Source organism: Mustela putorius, unplaced genomic scaffold (genome assembly GCF_011764305.1).
Source record: "Mustela putorius furo isolate JIRA1106 unplaced genomic scaffold, ASM1176430v1.1 tig00003845_pilon_pilon_pilon, whole genome shotgun sequence".
Lineage (NCBI taxonomy): Eukaryota > Metazoa > Chordata > Mammalia > Carnivora > Mustelidae > Mustela > Mustela putorius.
In genome coordinates this window covers 70,417,869-70,432,177 of record NW_025421998.1, presented here as the reverse complement: position 1 = coordinate 70,432,177, position 14,309 = coordinate 70,417,869, and the positions used below count along the sequence as shown (strand labels likewise).

The following is a 14,309-nucleotide window of genomic DNA, read 5'->3' as shown; positions in this document are numbered from 1 at the left end:
ACACACGCACGCACACACATTTATAAAGTATATATATACACACACTTCCATTAGTCTTACGTAAATACTTAGGAGTGGGATGATTGAATCATATGGTAGGTATATGTTTAACTTTTTTAAGAGACTGCCAGACTGTTTTTCAAAGTGGTTGTGCCATTTAAGATTTGCACCTGAACTGTAGGAGAGTTCCCTTACCTCTAGGTTCCAGCCAGTACTTTGTATGGCCAGTCTTTTTAATTTAGATATTTAAATAGGTGTGAAGTGTGTAACTCATGTGCTTTTAATTTGTTTTATTCCTAGTGACTAATAATATTAAACACTTTTTCGTGTACTTTTTGCTGTCTGTACATCATCTTTAGGGAAGTTTTTCATATCTTCTTCCCCTTTGGTGAAGGAGGGAAGTTATTTGTTTTCTTACCATTCAGTTTTGGGAGTTCTTTATATATTCTGGATATAAGCCTTTTATGAGACATAATAATTTCAAATGTTTTCTCCCACTCAGTGGCTTGTCTTCTGATTCCCTTAGCAGTGTCTTTTGAAGAGAGGCAAGTCTAATTTTTGTGAAATCCAAGTTATTTTTTCTATTGTGAGTTGTACTTTATGTAATCTCTAAAAGATAACTTGCCTAACACAAGGTCAAAAAGGTTTTCCTCCAGAACTTTTAGTTTTAGGTTTTATATTTAGGTCTGTGTTCCATTTTGAGTTAATTTTCATATATGACATGAGACATGGGCTGAACTTCCTTTTTTTTTTTTTTTTTTGCGTATAAATGTCCACTTGTTCCAGCATCATTTATTGAAAAAAACTATACTTTCTCTACTAAGTGTCTTTGCAACTTTGTGAAAAAAATCAGTTGTCTATACAAGCGTGGGTCTATTTCTGAACTACTCTTCTAGTCCATTGATCTACTTTTTTATCTTTATGTTTTACATTGTGGGCTCAGGACACTTAAACATATACTATACATATATAAATATAGACACTTACATGTAATTAGGACACAAGTTCCATCAGACAATACTTACCTTCATTAAGTACAATAATAGGTGGTGGTATTTTCAGTTCTATTTTAGTTTTTAAAACTGTGGAGCACACTCCATTGATTTTATGGTCCACTATTGAATATTGGCCTAAAATTTGGAAAACACTACCAATTTAAAAGATCTCTTTCAACCTCCATACCACTATAACTGTGACTCACTTTAATTTTCTGAACACTGTGAGATGTACCTTGCCATATGGCAGCTACTCAGATCCTTTTGAACAACATTTTTACATTTGGGACATTTCCTCTGGCATGAATGCCAGCCTAGAAAAGAGACTTAGACTCTGCTAACTATAATCTCTGGAGTGAACTCTCTATTCAGAGAAGTGCAAAACAATGAAGCAGAAGCTGCAGGGAATCTTTTGGTTTGTTAAGGGAGAGTGTGGAGGTGTGGGTATTTCAGTATTACAGTGACTGAAGTTCCATCATTTAATGTCCAACATTTGCCCTGTAAGCCAAGAAACAGTCAGTGGGGTTTGACTTAGATGCTGATCCAAGCTGTGTAGTCCCCAAATATGCCTCTTTAGTCCTTCTGGAGTGTGCGGGGCACCTAATATTCTTTAGTAGTATTTTCTTTTCTTTCCTGATGATTAATGATGTTGAGCACCTTTTCTTGTATCTGTTGGCCATTTGCATGTCTTTCAAGATAAATAGGTAAAATGTATTACTTAAAAAATGTGTTTCTTACTGTGTGTCGTGGTAAAAAAGAATATTGAAAAACACGAGTCAAATCTAACCTCTTCATTTAACATATAAAGAAGAAAAAATAAACCTAGAGAAATCAAGTGATTAATGTCCTGGTGGTTAATGAAAAGCTGAAATAAGGATGCAGAAAATCTCTTAGTCCTCTGCTCCATTATAAGAACATCATCTATCACCTGGAAGAATACTTCCCATTTTCTATGTAGATATCTTCCTATATTAGTCCGGTTTGAAAATTAAATGAATTCCATTAATATATTGCAAAAATGTTGTAAATTTTATCATTGCATTAGGTTTTCACATGTTCTAGTTAATGCTGGTCTTAACACGATTCTGCATGTTAACTCTGTAAAGAGAGGTAATCTGTGCTGTTTTAAAGAATGAGGATGAGAAACCAAGTTATCAGGGGTTTAGCGCAGTCATTTGAAAAAATGCCTCTTCCTCCCAGACTGGTTTATCCTGCTCAGTGAATACTGTTGTATTCTGACATCCCTTTTTCCAACAGCCATTTAAAATAATAATGAGAGGGTGCCTGGGTAGCTCAGCTGCTTAAGCTTTTGCCTTTGGCTTAGGTCTTGGTCCCAAGGTTCTGGGATCGAGCCCTGCATTGGGCTCCCTGCTCAGGGGGAGCTTGCCTCTCTTTCTCCCTCTCCCTCTGCTGCTACCCCCCCCCACTCTCTCTCTATCTCTCCCTCTCTCAAATAAGAAAAAAAAAAAAAAAACCTCAAATAATGAGAGAATTTTTTTAAAAATTAAGATATTTATGATATATGAAATCCTGTCATCACATGGGAGGCAAAGGTGTCGATATTTTCCTGCACATAGAATAAGCTCGTGGCACCAAACATACTTCCCGCAGAGAACCCCTCTTAGCAGCAACTGGAATGTTTTACTTAAATGGAAAATACCATTACCATTCTTCTGCAACTCTAACAGATAGAAAGCTTTTTCTAATACTATTAATCACACCAGAGGAAGGTTATAAACTTCCTTTTAAACTGTGGTCTATGACTGGTTGCCATAGTCCTCCTAAGAAAAGTCAATATTGGTTATATTGGCCTTTGCCCTATTTGAATTCATGCAAATTCAGAATAGAATCCAGCTTTTCAATTTCCTTCTTGAGTTGCTTCTCAGGAAAGTATGAAACCAAAAGGCACATTTAAATTATTGTACTTGGGCCTGGGTGGCTCAATGGGTTAAAGCCTCTGCCTTTCAGCTCAGGTCATGGTCTCAGGGTCCTGGGATTGAGCCCCACATGGGGCTCTCAGCTCAGCAGGGAGCTGCTTCCTCCTCTCTCTCTGCCTTCCTCTCTGCCTACTTGCGATCTCTGTGAAACAAATAAATAAAATCTTTAAATTACTGTGCTCTTTAATTTGCTTGAAAAATGACAACTAGAGAGTCTTGAATAAGTTCCTTTTATTTGTTCTTAAATTAATACTCAATGTTAATATTATACCAGCCAGAATTGCTAGTTAAAAAAGTGAAAAGTTCCACGTGTCTCTTACAAACAAAGACCTTTAAAAAAAACTCATTAATGATTTTGTCAGTTGTAACACATATATTTGATGAGGGTGCAGTGAAATAGACATTCATATATACTGGTAGAGGTGACAAAAACTGCCACCACCTTTCAAACAAGACATTTGACAATATATGTTAAAAACTTTAACAAAGGGGTGCCTGGGTGGCTCAGTCAGTTAAGGGTCTGCCTTCGGCTTGGGTCACGATCCCAGAGTCCTGGCATTGAGCTGTGGCTGGGCTCCCTGCTTGGTGAAGAGTCTTCTTATCCCTCTTTCTCTCCTGTGCCTGCCATTCTGCCTACTTGTGCTCTCTATCCCTCTGTCAAATAAATAAATAAAATCTTTAAAATAAAATAAAAACTTTAACATGTTTTCATTAAAAATTTGACCCTTTGATTAAAAAATTTGACTTTCAGAAATTTAGCCTATTGAAATGTATAATGAAATAGACAAACATTTGTGTACAAGGGTGTTCATCACAGCATTATTTGGAACATGAAAAAACTGGAAACAACATACATACACTATGTTTGGAATTGGTGACTAAAGTGAGAGGCTATTGATATAATAGATTACCTTACATCCATCAAAAATAATCCCATTTGAAATAAAGACATACAAGCAAAGAAAAAAAATGTTAACAGTTGCTATCTCCCAATGGTAGGTTTTCAGGTGACTTCTACCTTCCCCCGCCCCGCTTTCCTGAGATACAATTGACACCTTACATTGCGTAAGTATAAGGTGCACAATATCTTAACTTGATACTTTTGTAAAATGTAAAATGATTACCATTATCAAATTAGCTAACACCTCTATCCCATCACATAACTACCACTTCTTTGTGATGAGAACACTCAAGATCTTCTCTCTTAGCAATTTTATTTTACTCCCATCTCTATTTTCCAAATTTCCTTCAGTATACACCTCTATAAGTGTATAGAGGTTTTTAAGGACATTAAAATTCATTTGCATGTAGTAGCAGGGTGAGTTTGTTTTTTTTTAGTACAGTTCAGTACAAATGAAATGTAATGCCTCTTTACAATGGTTGTAACTTCTGAAAATTTGCACATCTTTTCACCTCCCATATATATTAAAATATGGAAAGAGCCAAAACAACTCATTAAAACGTCTTTCTTCCCAAATGAAAAGCCCCCAAATAAGACCACGATAGCCTCAATTTATTACACATCTGTGTGTAACTTCATTATAATTAGTTCTTTTGAAGTTATCTGTATTTGATCTGTGTGTTTACTGCGCAGGTAGGAATACATCTTCCATCATTATATTCCACCGATCATCTCCATTTCTCCCCTCCTGTTCTTCCTATGTTCTAGAGAATGTACAAGGCTTTGCTCTTCAGGGTCTTTATTACTGAGCAGGTGGCATATAAAAGTTACTTAATGCAAGCTTTATTTATACTCATAAAATCATTGGTTAGAAAGTTTTTGCAACATTTTACAAACATGTAACCAACAACTGCAGTTCGGGGGTACTCTACAACCCAATACAATCCTTTAAGAGCTCTCAGCCTTTCGAGCAGAAACGTCAAGAACTAATACAGCCGACATCTCTCTGGGGAGCAGGGATGGAAATCAACAACTATGCTCCTCAGGAATTTCCAAAAGAGAAGGGCAAGGAGGGGCGCTGGTGATGGTATAGGTTGCCAAACCCACTCAGGCACACTTCACGTAGACTAACCCACCAAATTAAAGGACAGAACACCCAAGCCCAACTTCAAAAGCACTCAGTTCTGATCCAAATTAAATCAGGGTACATTCCCTGGGACACCTGGGCCACCACAAAAGTTCCTGAGGGCAGGTGTTGAGGGTTCTCCATCTTTCCTTTTCTCTCCACTATTACCTTCTACCGCTTTTCCTGATTCTCTCGTTTTCCCATTTCCTATGTCCCTGGCCCAGCTCTGGCACTAAAGGCATTAAGCACGGGCGGCCGGTGAATTAAGTCACTACTTGGTAGACCGCGCCCGCCAATGAAAGCATCACTGCTTGGGTCCCTCGAAGTGCAAAATTCCTGTGCTGTCGAGTCATCTCAAAAGCGCTTCCCCGCGCTATGCAGCTAAAGAGAACCTATAAGTGACAAAGCACAGCAGGGGTACAGGTAGAGGACCCTAACCGCTGAGCGTTAGAACACAATTCTCAAGGGATGGAAAAGCCGGAAGACGCGAGAAGGCTGGGGGTAGAACCGAGCCCCTACTCAGCAAACTCAGACGCGCAAGCGCGTCGCTCACAGCGCCTGCGCACAGAATCTGGAGAGGGGTGGGGAGCAGAAAGGAGCTTTGGGGCCCAGCGCTCCCACTGCCTCAGCTCCCCCGCCTCCTCCAGCTGCTCGCGGTCCCAAACAACCGGGTGCGCCGCCGGCGCTCTCCATCCATTGGCCTTTAGGCTTTTCCGTTTCCGCCCAGCCCTCCACAGTCCGCCAATCAGCTTGAGCGTTTGGAAAAGGGGCCACCTCCGAGGCCGACGCTTTGGCTCCTCTGCCTCCCCCGGCTGCTGCCTCCGCTGCTGCCACCTCCTCCGTCAGGCAGGCGTCTGCGGGGGCCCGAGGGGCGGCGGCGGCAGCGGCGGCGGCAGCGGCGGCAGCGATATGGAGCCGGAGGCCGGCGGCCGAAGCAGTGCTCGCAGGCATGGGGCTGGGCCCCCGAGCACTCCGCCGCCTCGGGAGCAGGAGCGGAAGCTGGAGCAGGAGAAGCTGTCCGGGGTGGTGAAGAGCGTCCACCGGCGGCTCCGCAAGAAGTACCGGGAAGGTAAACAGCGAGCTTGAGCGAGGGGGGAGGGGAGGCCTCATCGCCCCCAGCCCCTTGTCACCTCTCCCCTCCCCCAAGGGGCCACCATTGCAACCTGAAGGAGCTGCACGTCAGCCCCTGCCAGCGCCGCTCTCCCAGGCCCGGACGCCCCCTTCTTGGTCGAGTCCTCAGTCGGCGTCAGACGCGCTCCTCCCGCCCCTTTTTTTCGAGGGCCCTTCAGGAGAGTTCCAGGGCTGTGGAGGAACGGAGTCCCCACCCCTTCCAATCCCCTGTCCCCAGTCGGGGTGCTGAGATTGTTGTCACTACACACACAAACACACGCGCCCTCCCAGAAGAGGTGGAGGTCGCTCGTCGCGAGAAAGGTGAAGGTAAAACACGAAGGCAGGTAAAAGCCATTTGGGAAAGATCGAAGGAAGCGTGAGTTGCCACTCTCTCCCTGCGCTTGACCAGGCTGCGTGATTGGCTGCCCCGACAGACACCCCCCCACCCCTTGCCTGTGGGTTTACCGGGCAGTGCTGGAGCTTCCTCGCGTTGGTTTCCAGGGCTGCGAAGTCAGCAGGCCTTCTAGCTGACTGGACCTCACCTTGTCAGAGGGGGGAGGGGCGCCATTCATAACCCCCCTCCGCCCTTCTCCAAAACCTTGATTTCGGTGGGGAAGGAAAAGATCTGGGGCAGGTTCTGAAAATATTGTTTAGCTTTGAATAGTCTGTGTAACCACCGAGCCTCCTAGGGACGCAGATGCCGGTGAAGCTGGGAACCTGCCCTATGGAAGATCTGAAGCAAAGGAAGAAGCTTTGAGAGGAGCGTTTATAGTGGGGGTCTGCAGTTGTCCTCGGTGTTTTTAAATATAGGCTTCTTAACAGAGCTGTTTTCTAGGTCACTTGACATTGAAGATTCCCAGTTTTTTACACACTCAGGAGAAATTTCTTCAGTATCGAAATGAGGGATAGCCTTCTACTTGCTCTCACTTGAGCTTAATTGCAAACTGAAAGTCAGCAGTCTTCTAGTGTTAGTTTTATAGTGAGTTAAATTTAGGATTAGACGCAACGTATGTTACAGTAACATGTAGCATCATGTTACTTTTGATTTACAAACACTTTTCAATTACTCTAGAAGATTAAAAAGAAGTATCTTTTGTTCCTTTGAATGTAGTTGATGTGTTTCCTTTCTCAAACTTTTAATTCAAAGTTTTCCTCCCTTGGCAACTCAAGCCTAGCTTTTTAAATAGCTGTTTAAATAGTCATCCTCAAAGATGGCTTATAGTTATTGTTTAATAGGTGACAATAGAAAGAGACTTATCAGGCATAGTTAAGATGTTGACATGTGTTTTTTTAAAAGAACGCTTTAACCCCCAACCCACAATTTATTCAATAAAATGAGTAGTTGTCATGGCAACCATTGCATCATTCTTGATATTCAAAGAATGCACTTACATAATGGCACTCACTGTAGATTGGAGAAATCCACTGGAGAAATGAAGAAATAAATGTACACAATTTAATTTATCATGCTATTTTGTACAGCTCTAAGTCAGTACATCTTTTTAAAGAAAAAGTTGACTAGCATATAATTGTTTCCATTTCTACCTTTTTATAATATTATTAATTTATTGGTAAATGAAGAGGTTCCACTTAAATCAACACACTAGTAATGTGTCATCGTGTGTTCAAGTGCTGTTTATACTTGATTAGTTCCCACATGTTGAAACATGTCTTTATACTTGAATATTAACCAAGGGAACTTTTGTTTATAATGAGAATTGGTCATTGGAAGTTACCAGAGCTAGAAGAGATATATGTTGTTCATAAATGAATGATCTAGTGTGCTTCTGAGCAGGTCAAGTCCTGGCAGTCTGTAAACATTTGAGTGAGACTGTTCTTTAGGCATTTTAATGCCCTGAATTCCATCAATGATCTAGATTTCTCTAGGCTTTATTCCAGGGATACACAAAGCCCCACCAGTGAACTAGCAAAGTAAGAGATCCTAATGAGCATGCACTTCCTACTTTTATTTCTGACGTGTAAGTCAAATCTTAGTTGTGATTGGACAGAGATCTGTGAAAAGGCCATCTGTAGAAAAGTCTAATTATGTACATAATCCCAAGAAAATAATTTTTTAGTGTTTTCCTTTGAGGTTTTAGTATTATAATACTGGTGGTCCACAGTGTGCAAACATACAAGTTCATTTGCAAGTCACCAGTGGTCATAAAATAATGATGTAAGTGGAGCTTAGGTGCTAGGTCAGGTTATACAGGCCTATTTAAACAGTACCTGTAAGACAATCAATGATATAAACTATACACATTTTATAACAATATTTCTATTAGAAAATGCAGTGAAAATTCCAGCTTAGAATCTTGGAATGTTAGACTAGAAGGAACCTTAGCATTTATCATTGATTCCCAAATATGACTGATCATCTGTGTGCCATTTAGAAAATTCTTGTCTTCTACCTTTGGTAGATAGTTTCATAATCCTTGTCAATGGGGCCTGGAAATTTGCCAGCCAATCTTTGGAATGCATTCCTTTTACACATGAGTGAGCCAAATCCCAAAAATATTGAAACAATTTGCTTGAAGTTTGGATAGTTCATCATTAGTACTATACATAACTTTATGAAAATAATTTTTTCTTCCCAATTGCACACCTAATGGTAACTCCACATGTTGGTGAAATAGGAGGAAAATGGGAAGCAGGAATTTGTGTTAGGTAAAATGATGTAAATTGATGAGAATGGAGTAATCCATGGGATAGGTATGATGAGCTGAGTTGGGACTATATGAAGTATGGGTTTTGGGGTGAGAAATGGCAGGAGTGAGCATTGGATAGCAAGTGTACAGTTAGATAATGTAGTTTTCCCTTCCCTTATATCTGGTACTGAAATTGAAAATGAATCAAGAATAACAGTGAAAATAAGATTTTCCTGCTGTGGCAGAAAAAATTTCTCTCCATCCTTTCTAGTCCATTTGCCCAACTGATTCTTGTTGATGGGGATGAGCAGGCTTGGGGTTGGTGGTAGTGGATAGAATGGTAAAGACTAGCTGATGGATTTAGTGCACTCTTTTTTTTTTTTTTACCACTTTTGTCCCTCTTTACTCCATTTACTGCCTGTTCTCTGTCACCACTTAGAGATCCTTTGCCAATTTGTATAAAGTAAGAATTGGAGATAATGGTCAGTGTTCTCAGCAGTGCTGTTATCTTAAGTAGTTATCAAGAGGAAATGGTAGGGAAATACCTAGCAGTGGTGAGAAGAGGTGTTTGTAGTGTCCGCCATTTATAGCTAAGGGACAGTCCTTTAGATTGAGTTTATATAAATGGAAACATGTTTGCAGATATAGGTGTTTTCTGTCTTTGCTATACAAAATCTTAAAAATAACACCGTCATATAAGCCAGAAATATTTTAAATGTATCATAAGAGTTGTAGACAGCTTTTTAATGAGAAACAGCTAATTTTGCTTTCCAAACAGGGATTTCATTGTTTAATTCGATCTACCTGATGAGTACATATCTAATTGAGAACTGAAGTAGAGCCATGTGTATTTTCAGTTGTCTTTGTATGTTTTTTCCCATAATCCTAGTCACATAATCCTGTTCTTAAAATGATTATTATTATGCTTGGCCATCTCTTTTTCCAAACTTAAAGTTTCATGTAAAAAAATGAGAAAATGTTAGAAATAAAAGTATGATTTCCATTCCGTTCAGATTTGATTTTTTAACCCATCTGTGAATGTCTTTAGTAAATTTCATCAATTTATTCACTCTGAATACTCTGAATTTACTTATTCTGTAGGCCAAAACAAATTAAAACAGTTCATCACACAAACCCATGTAGCTTATAAGCCAGTCAGAGAAAAGTAAAAATGCATAATAATCTGTTAAGAGTGATATTCTTAAGGTCCCTGAATTATGGGTGATCTTTATTGTAGTTTCCCATATTAAAATCAGTGTTAGTAATAGCAATGATGATATTATAAAAGCAGTTAAGACAGATTACTGATACTGAAGCACAAAAGGAGAATACAGGGTATGTTGGTTCTATAGACTATGTCCAGAAAAAATTATGTTTTGAAGATAAATAGTTGTGAGCAGCATGTTAAGAAGCAACTACTACATAGTCTAGTTGAGATGTTTAATTTTATTGATTACTCACATTCTTCATAGTTTGAGAGAAGGGGTGAGCTAGAGTAACAGTTTAGGATAGTCTGAAAAATTACTATTGTGATTGTTATTCTTTAACAAACACATGAAAGAGAATTGGCAGGGAGGGAAAAACTTTAATTAGAAATTTTTTTTTAAAAGATTTTATTTATTTATTTATTTGACACAGAGAGAGATCACAAGTAGGCAGAGAGGCAGGCAGAGAGAGAGAGGAGGAAACAGGCTCCCTGCCAAGCAGAGAGCCCGATGCGGTACTCGATCCCAGGACCCTGAGATCATGACCCAAACTGAAGGCAGAGGCCCAACCCACTGAGCCACCCAGGTGCCCCTGCATTAGAAATATTTTTAAACTAACACCAAAAGGTCTAAAAATGAAAGAATGAATATAATATTACTGGTTTTCCTGAAACAAAGTTTTGAAATTGTTTTTAATATTAGGATAACAGACTTTTTAATTGAAATTTCTTAATTTTTTTTCCTTCTATGGCCTTCAACACTACTTTAAAATACTAACCAACTCCATGACCCCAAAAAACTTAGAACAGGTTTTCTTTCTTTCTTTTTTTTTCTCTTTTTTAAAGTGAAGTTTTACTCTGTTTTTTTTCCCTTTGTTTTTAGTCATGCCCATTCTGATATAGAATCAGAAAGTGCTGCTTTGTGATAGAATGTTTATTTAGTTAGCAAAATAAGTAAGGTGAACACTTTCCACAGAAGGGCTTTCTTAACTTTACACAAGGAGAGTGGGAATTGCCATTCTCTCAGGGAGAAAAAATGAAGGGTTTAATAATTAGTAACGCTAAAAGAGAACATTGATTGGTAAATAGTCATTTCAGTGAGAGGCTTATAGTATATTAACTATTTGATTTTGTTATTATTGGTCATCATTGTAGTAAGGTATCTTTTTAGGGTTTTGGTTTTTTTACATTTCAAAAGGTACAGTAAAATTAAGTAGATCCTCTTGATTGGTGTAGAGCCTTTTCATTGTTTTGTGGGGAAAAAAATAACAAATGCAATGGATCTTAGCCTTGGTTCCACATCATTATCATCTGTGGAAATTTGTGAAACATAGGCATATGTATTTGAAAGCTCCATAGGTTATATAATGAACAGAGGAGCTAAGGAACGCTGAACTCTAAAGTACTGTAGAGTAAGAAAGAACCGGAAGAAAGGAGATCACCTAGGAGACCCTTAAACTGATCTGATTTAGAGTTAATCATAGCATCAATAACAACAGTTATCATGAATACAGAGAAAGATACACCAAAGAATTTTTGAAGGTCAGAGTGAGTAGTTTCAGTGAAGGTAAAGGGGAAGGGTCAGAGATGATGTCAAGGTTTGTTTTCTGGGAAAATTTAAGTACCCATTTTCCTCTCTTTTGGAAATGTGTATGGGTTGGGATGGGAACAGGGAGAACAGAGTAAACAGGTTGGTTTGTCATAGGGTTGGTGTAATTATTTAGTTCGAAATATATCCTTTGGAAGTATAGGATTGGAAGGCCTTCTGTGGAAATTGAAGTTTGAGGCCATATGAACTGACCCACAGAGTGATAATAATGTGTAATTGAGTACAGATCCTTGGAAGACACCAGTGGTGTCCAATTTTACATTAGCGTCCCTCTTTCTGTCTTGTGCTCCCATACCACAGTTGTGCTTGCCTTTATTGTATTTATCCCTTACCAGTTCAGTTACCTGTCTTTCCCACTAACTTTAGTTCCTTGAGTAGGACTCTGCCTTTTGTTTTTGTATCCCTAGTATGTAGCATTATGCTTATAAATTTAAAGTACACACAAAAAGAAAGATGCTTATGTAGCTATTTCCAGATAGTTGGGTTTAATCTTTTTTTTTTTTTTAAAGATTTTATGTATTTATTTGACAGACAGAGATTACAAATAGGCCGGCAGAGAGAGATAGGAGGAAGCAGACTCCCTGCTGAGCAGAAGGGCTGATGCGGGGCTCAATCCCAGGACCCTGGGATCATGACCTGAGCGGAAGGCAGAGGCTTTAACCCACTGAGCCGCCCAGGCGCCCCAGGTTTAATCTTTTTATAATCATTTGTATTTTTAAATTGTAAATTTGGGGTACAGTTTTTTTTGTAAAGAATTTATGGTCATGGCTTCTTGTATTTAGTAGTTAGATTAGTTTTACTCTTCTAAAAATGCTTGAAATTATCAATGTAAAATATTGCTTTTCTATAGTTAAACTGTAAATAGTGGAGAATATGGATACTGTAAAATGCCTTGTTCTTAACATTTGGTAAATGTTCGTGGAATCACCTTGCCTTATTTTACTGTATACTGTGAATTTCTCTGTTGTTTGCTACTCCTCTTTCCCTACCTATTGGTTCCTACATACTAGTGTCAGCCAAAGATTAAAAAAAATAAAAAAATAAAAAGTTTTATCCAAACACAAAAATGAGAACTATTAAGGTTATTGTATTGTGTCTGTGTGTGTTAGTATTAGAAGATGTAATAATTTTGTTTGAGTGTATATTTACTTATGTACTGTAACTTCAAAGATAAAAGTCTTTCAGCCCCAATATCAACCTCCTAAATTTTGGGGGTGAAATTTGCACTAATTGCAAAATGCAAACATCTGAGAACCACTGATATAAACTATACTAATTTATTATGCTCTAAGTGTGGGTATATTGATGCCCGTTGCAAGGGTTATTTTAAAATAGATGGCTAATCACCATGCATCTGTTCATCCCCTTTTCTCATTTATAAAGCAATTTCTCTACTTAATATAGAAATTATTAGTCCAATTTATACAGAAATTAATTCTCAGAAGGTTGTTCATAAGTCCTTTGTTTACACTAAACAAGTAATCTCTGTGGTTGTACATATATCAGTAAATTTGTTTTATAAGGGAATAACAGATGTTGATGCCATTGATTCTGACTTTTCTTAATTTCTTTCCATCTCATGTATAGGATATATTCAGAGTTTTACATTTTGAATTAACTATTTTTATCATAAATATGTTTATAATAAGAGAATACTCCAAACACAAGATAGACTGTAGACTAAAATACATTTGTAGATACTGAGTTTTATCCATGCAGTGTTTTGTTTTTTAATTAAATTTGACTCTTCAGGATGCCCTAACCCTCACTAATCTATATATTATTTCAAGAGATGTTTGAGTTTACAGTCTTATCATAGACCTGTGGTTTTGAGCCATCACTGCACAGTGGCTTTATCTGAGGAGCATTAAAATAACCAGTTCGCACTCCTGATCAACTAATTTAAACTTCTGGGTGATTTCAGCGTGCAGCCAGAGTTGAAATCATTGCCAGAAATCTAACAATTAATGCAGTAGCATAGACTAAATAATTACATTTGACTGACAAAAGACCATTTGTTTGTAGCAAGTAGTGTCAGTGCTACTTGTTCTGGTGCAAAGCTTTGCTCATATCTGTGAACATTCATAAATTAAAAACTGGTAAAGAGAACCAAGGTGGTGTGGTGGTTAGAAGCATGGACTTTGGCAGTTGACTGCTATGTTTGATGTGTACCCTTGAGAAGTTTACTTAATGTCTCTGTACTTCAGTTTCCTTATCTGTAAAGTAAAAGATCTGCCTCAGTGGGTTGGTATTAGAATTAAATGAGTTAATATTTGTGAAGTACTTAAAACAGTATTTGCAACATAGGAAGCATTAAATTTGTTACATACATGGTTTAAGAAATAAAAACGTATATCTTAACTATACTGCCTGGGTGCATTTAAGGGCTATAACATTGAAGATTATTGGCTGGTTCCTGGAATTTCTACCAAGACTGCTCTGTAGTCTTTGTCTTCTTCAGTATTAGAATGGCTGTAACATGTTTCTTCGCCCCCACCCCCCCACCAGCCCTGACTGCTTTGCTTCTTATATTTCTGTTTTTATAAGAAAGGTCTGACCTTAGAACATCACAGTATTGGGTTTTTTCCCTCATCAGAAAAATGACTAGTCATGACATGTTGGATATAAGATGCAGGTTTTCAGGTATTCTATGTTTGAATCTCAGAAGCTCCTTCTACACCACACACCATGGATGTTTTGTTCCCCTTTAGGTGTGTCACTGTATAAGGTACTCAGGAATCCTGAGAAGCCTGGTTTAACTGTGTGAGACACTCTAGAC

The 14,309-nt window shown here is 38.6% G+C and overlaps 1 protein-coding gene across 1 annotated transcript in view; it reads left to right on the top strand.

Moving 5' to 3' along the window:
- The first annotated feature begins 5,704 nt into the window (after positions 1–5,704).
- The window catches only part of BMT2 (base methyltransferase of 25S rRNA 2 homolog), a 106,382-nt gene continuing 97,777 nt past the window's right edge, over positions 5,705–14,309 (top strand). The window contains exon 1 of the mRNA XM_004741938.3: positions 5,705–6,028. Coding sequence (XP_004741995.3) covers positions 5,869–6,028 — 160 coding nt within the window. The 5' untranslated portion in view covers positions 5,705–5,868. The remainder of the gene's footprint in view (positions 6,029–14,309) is intronic.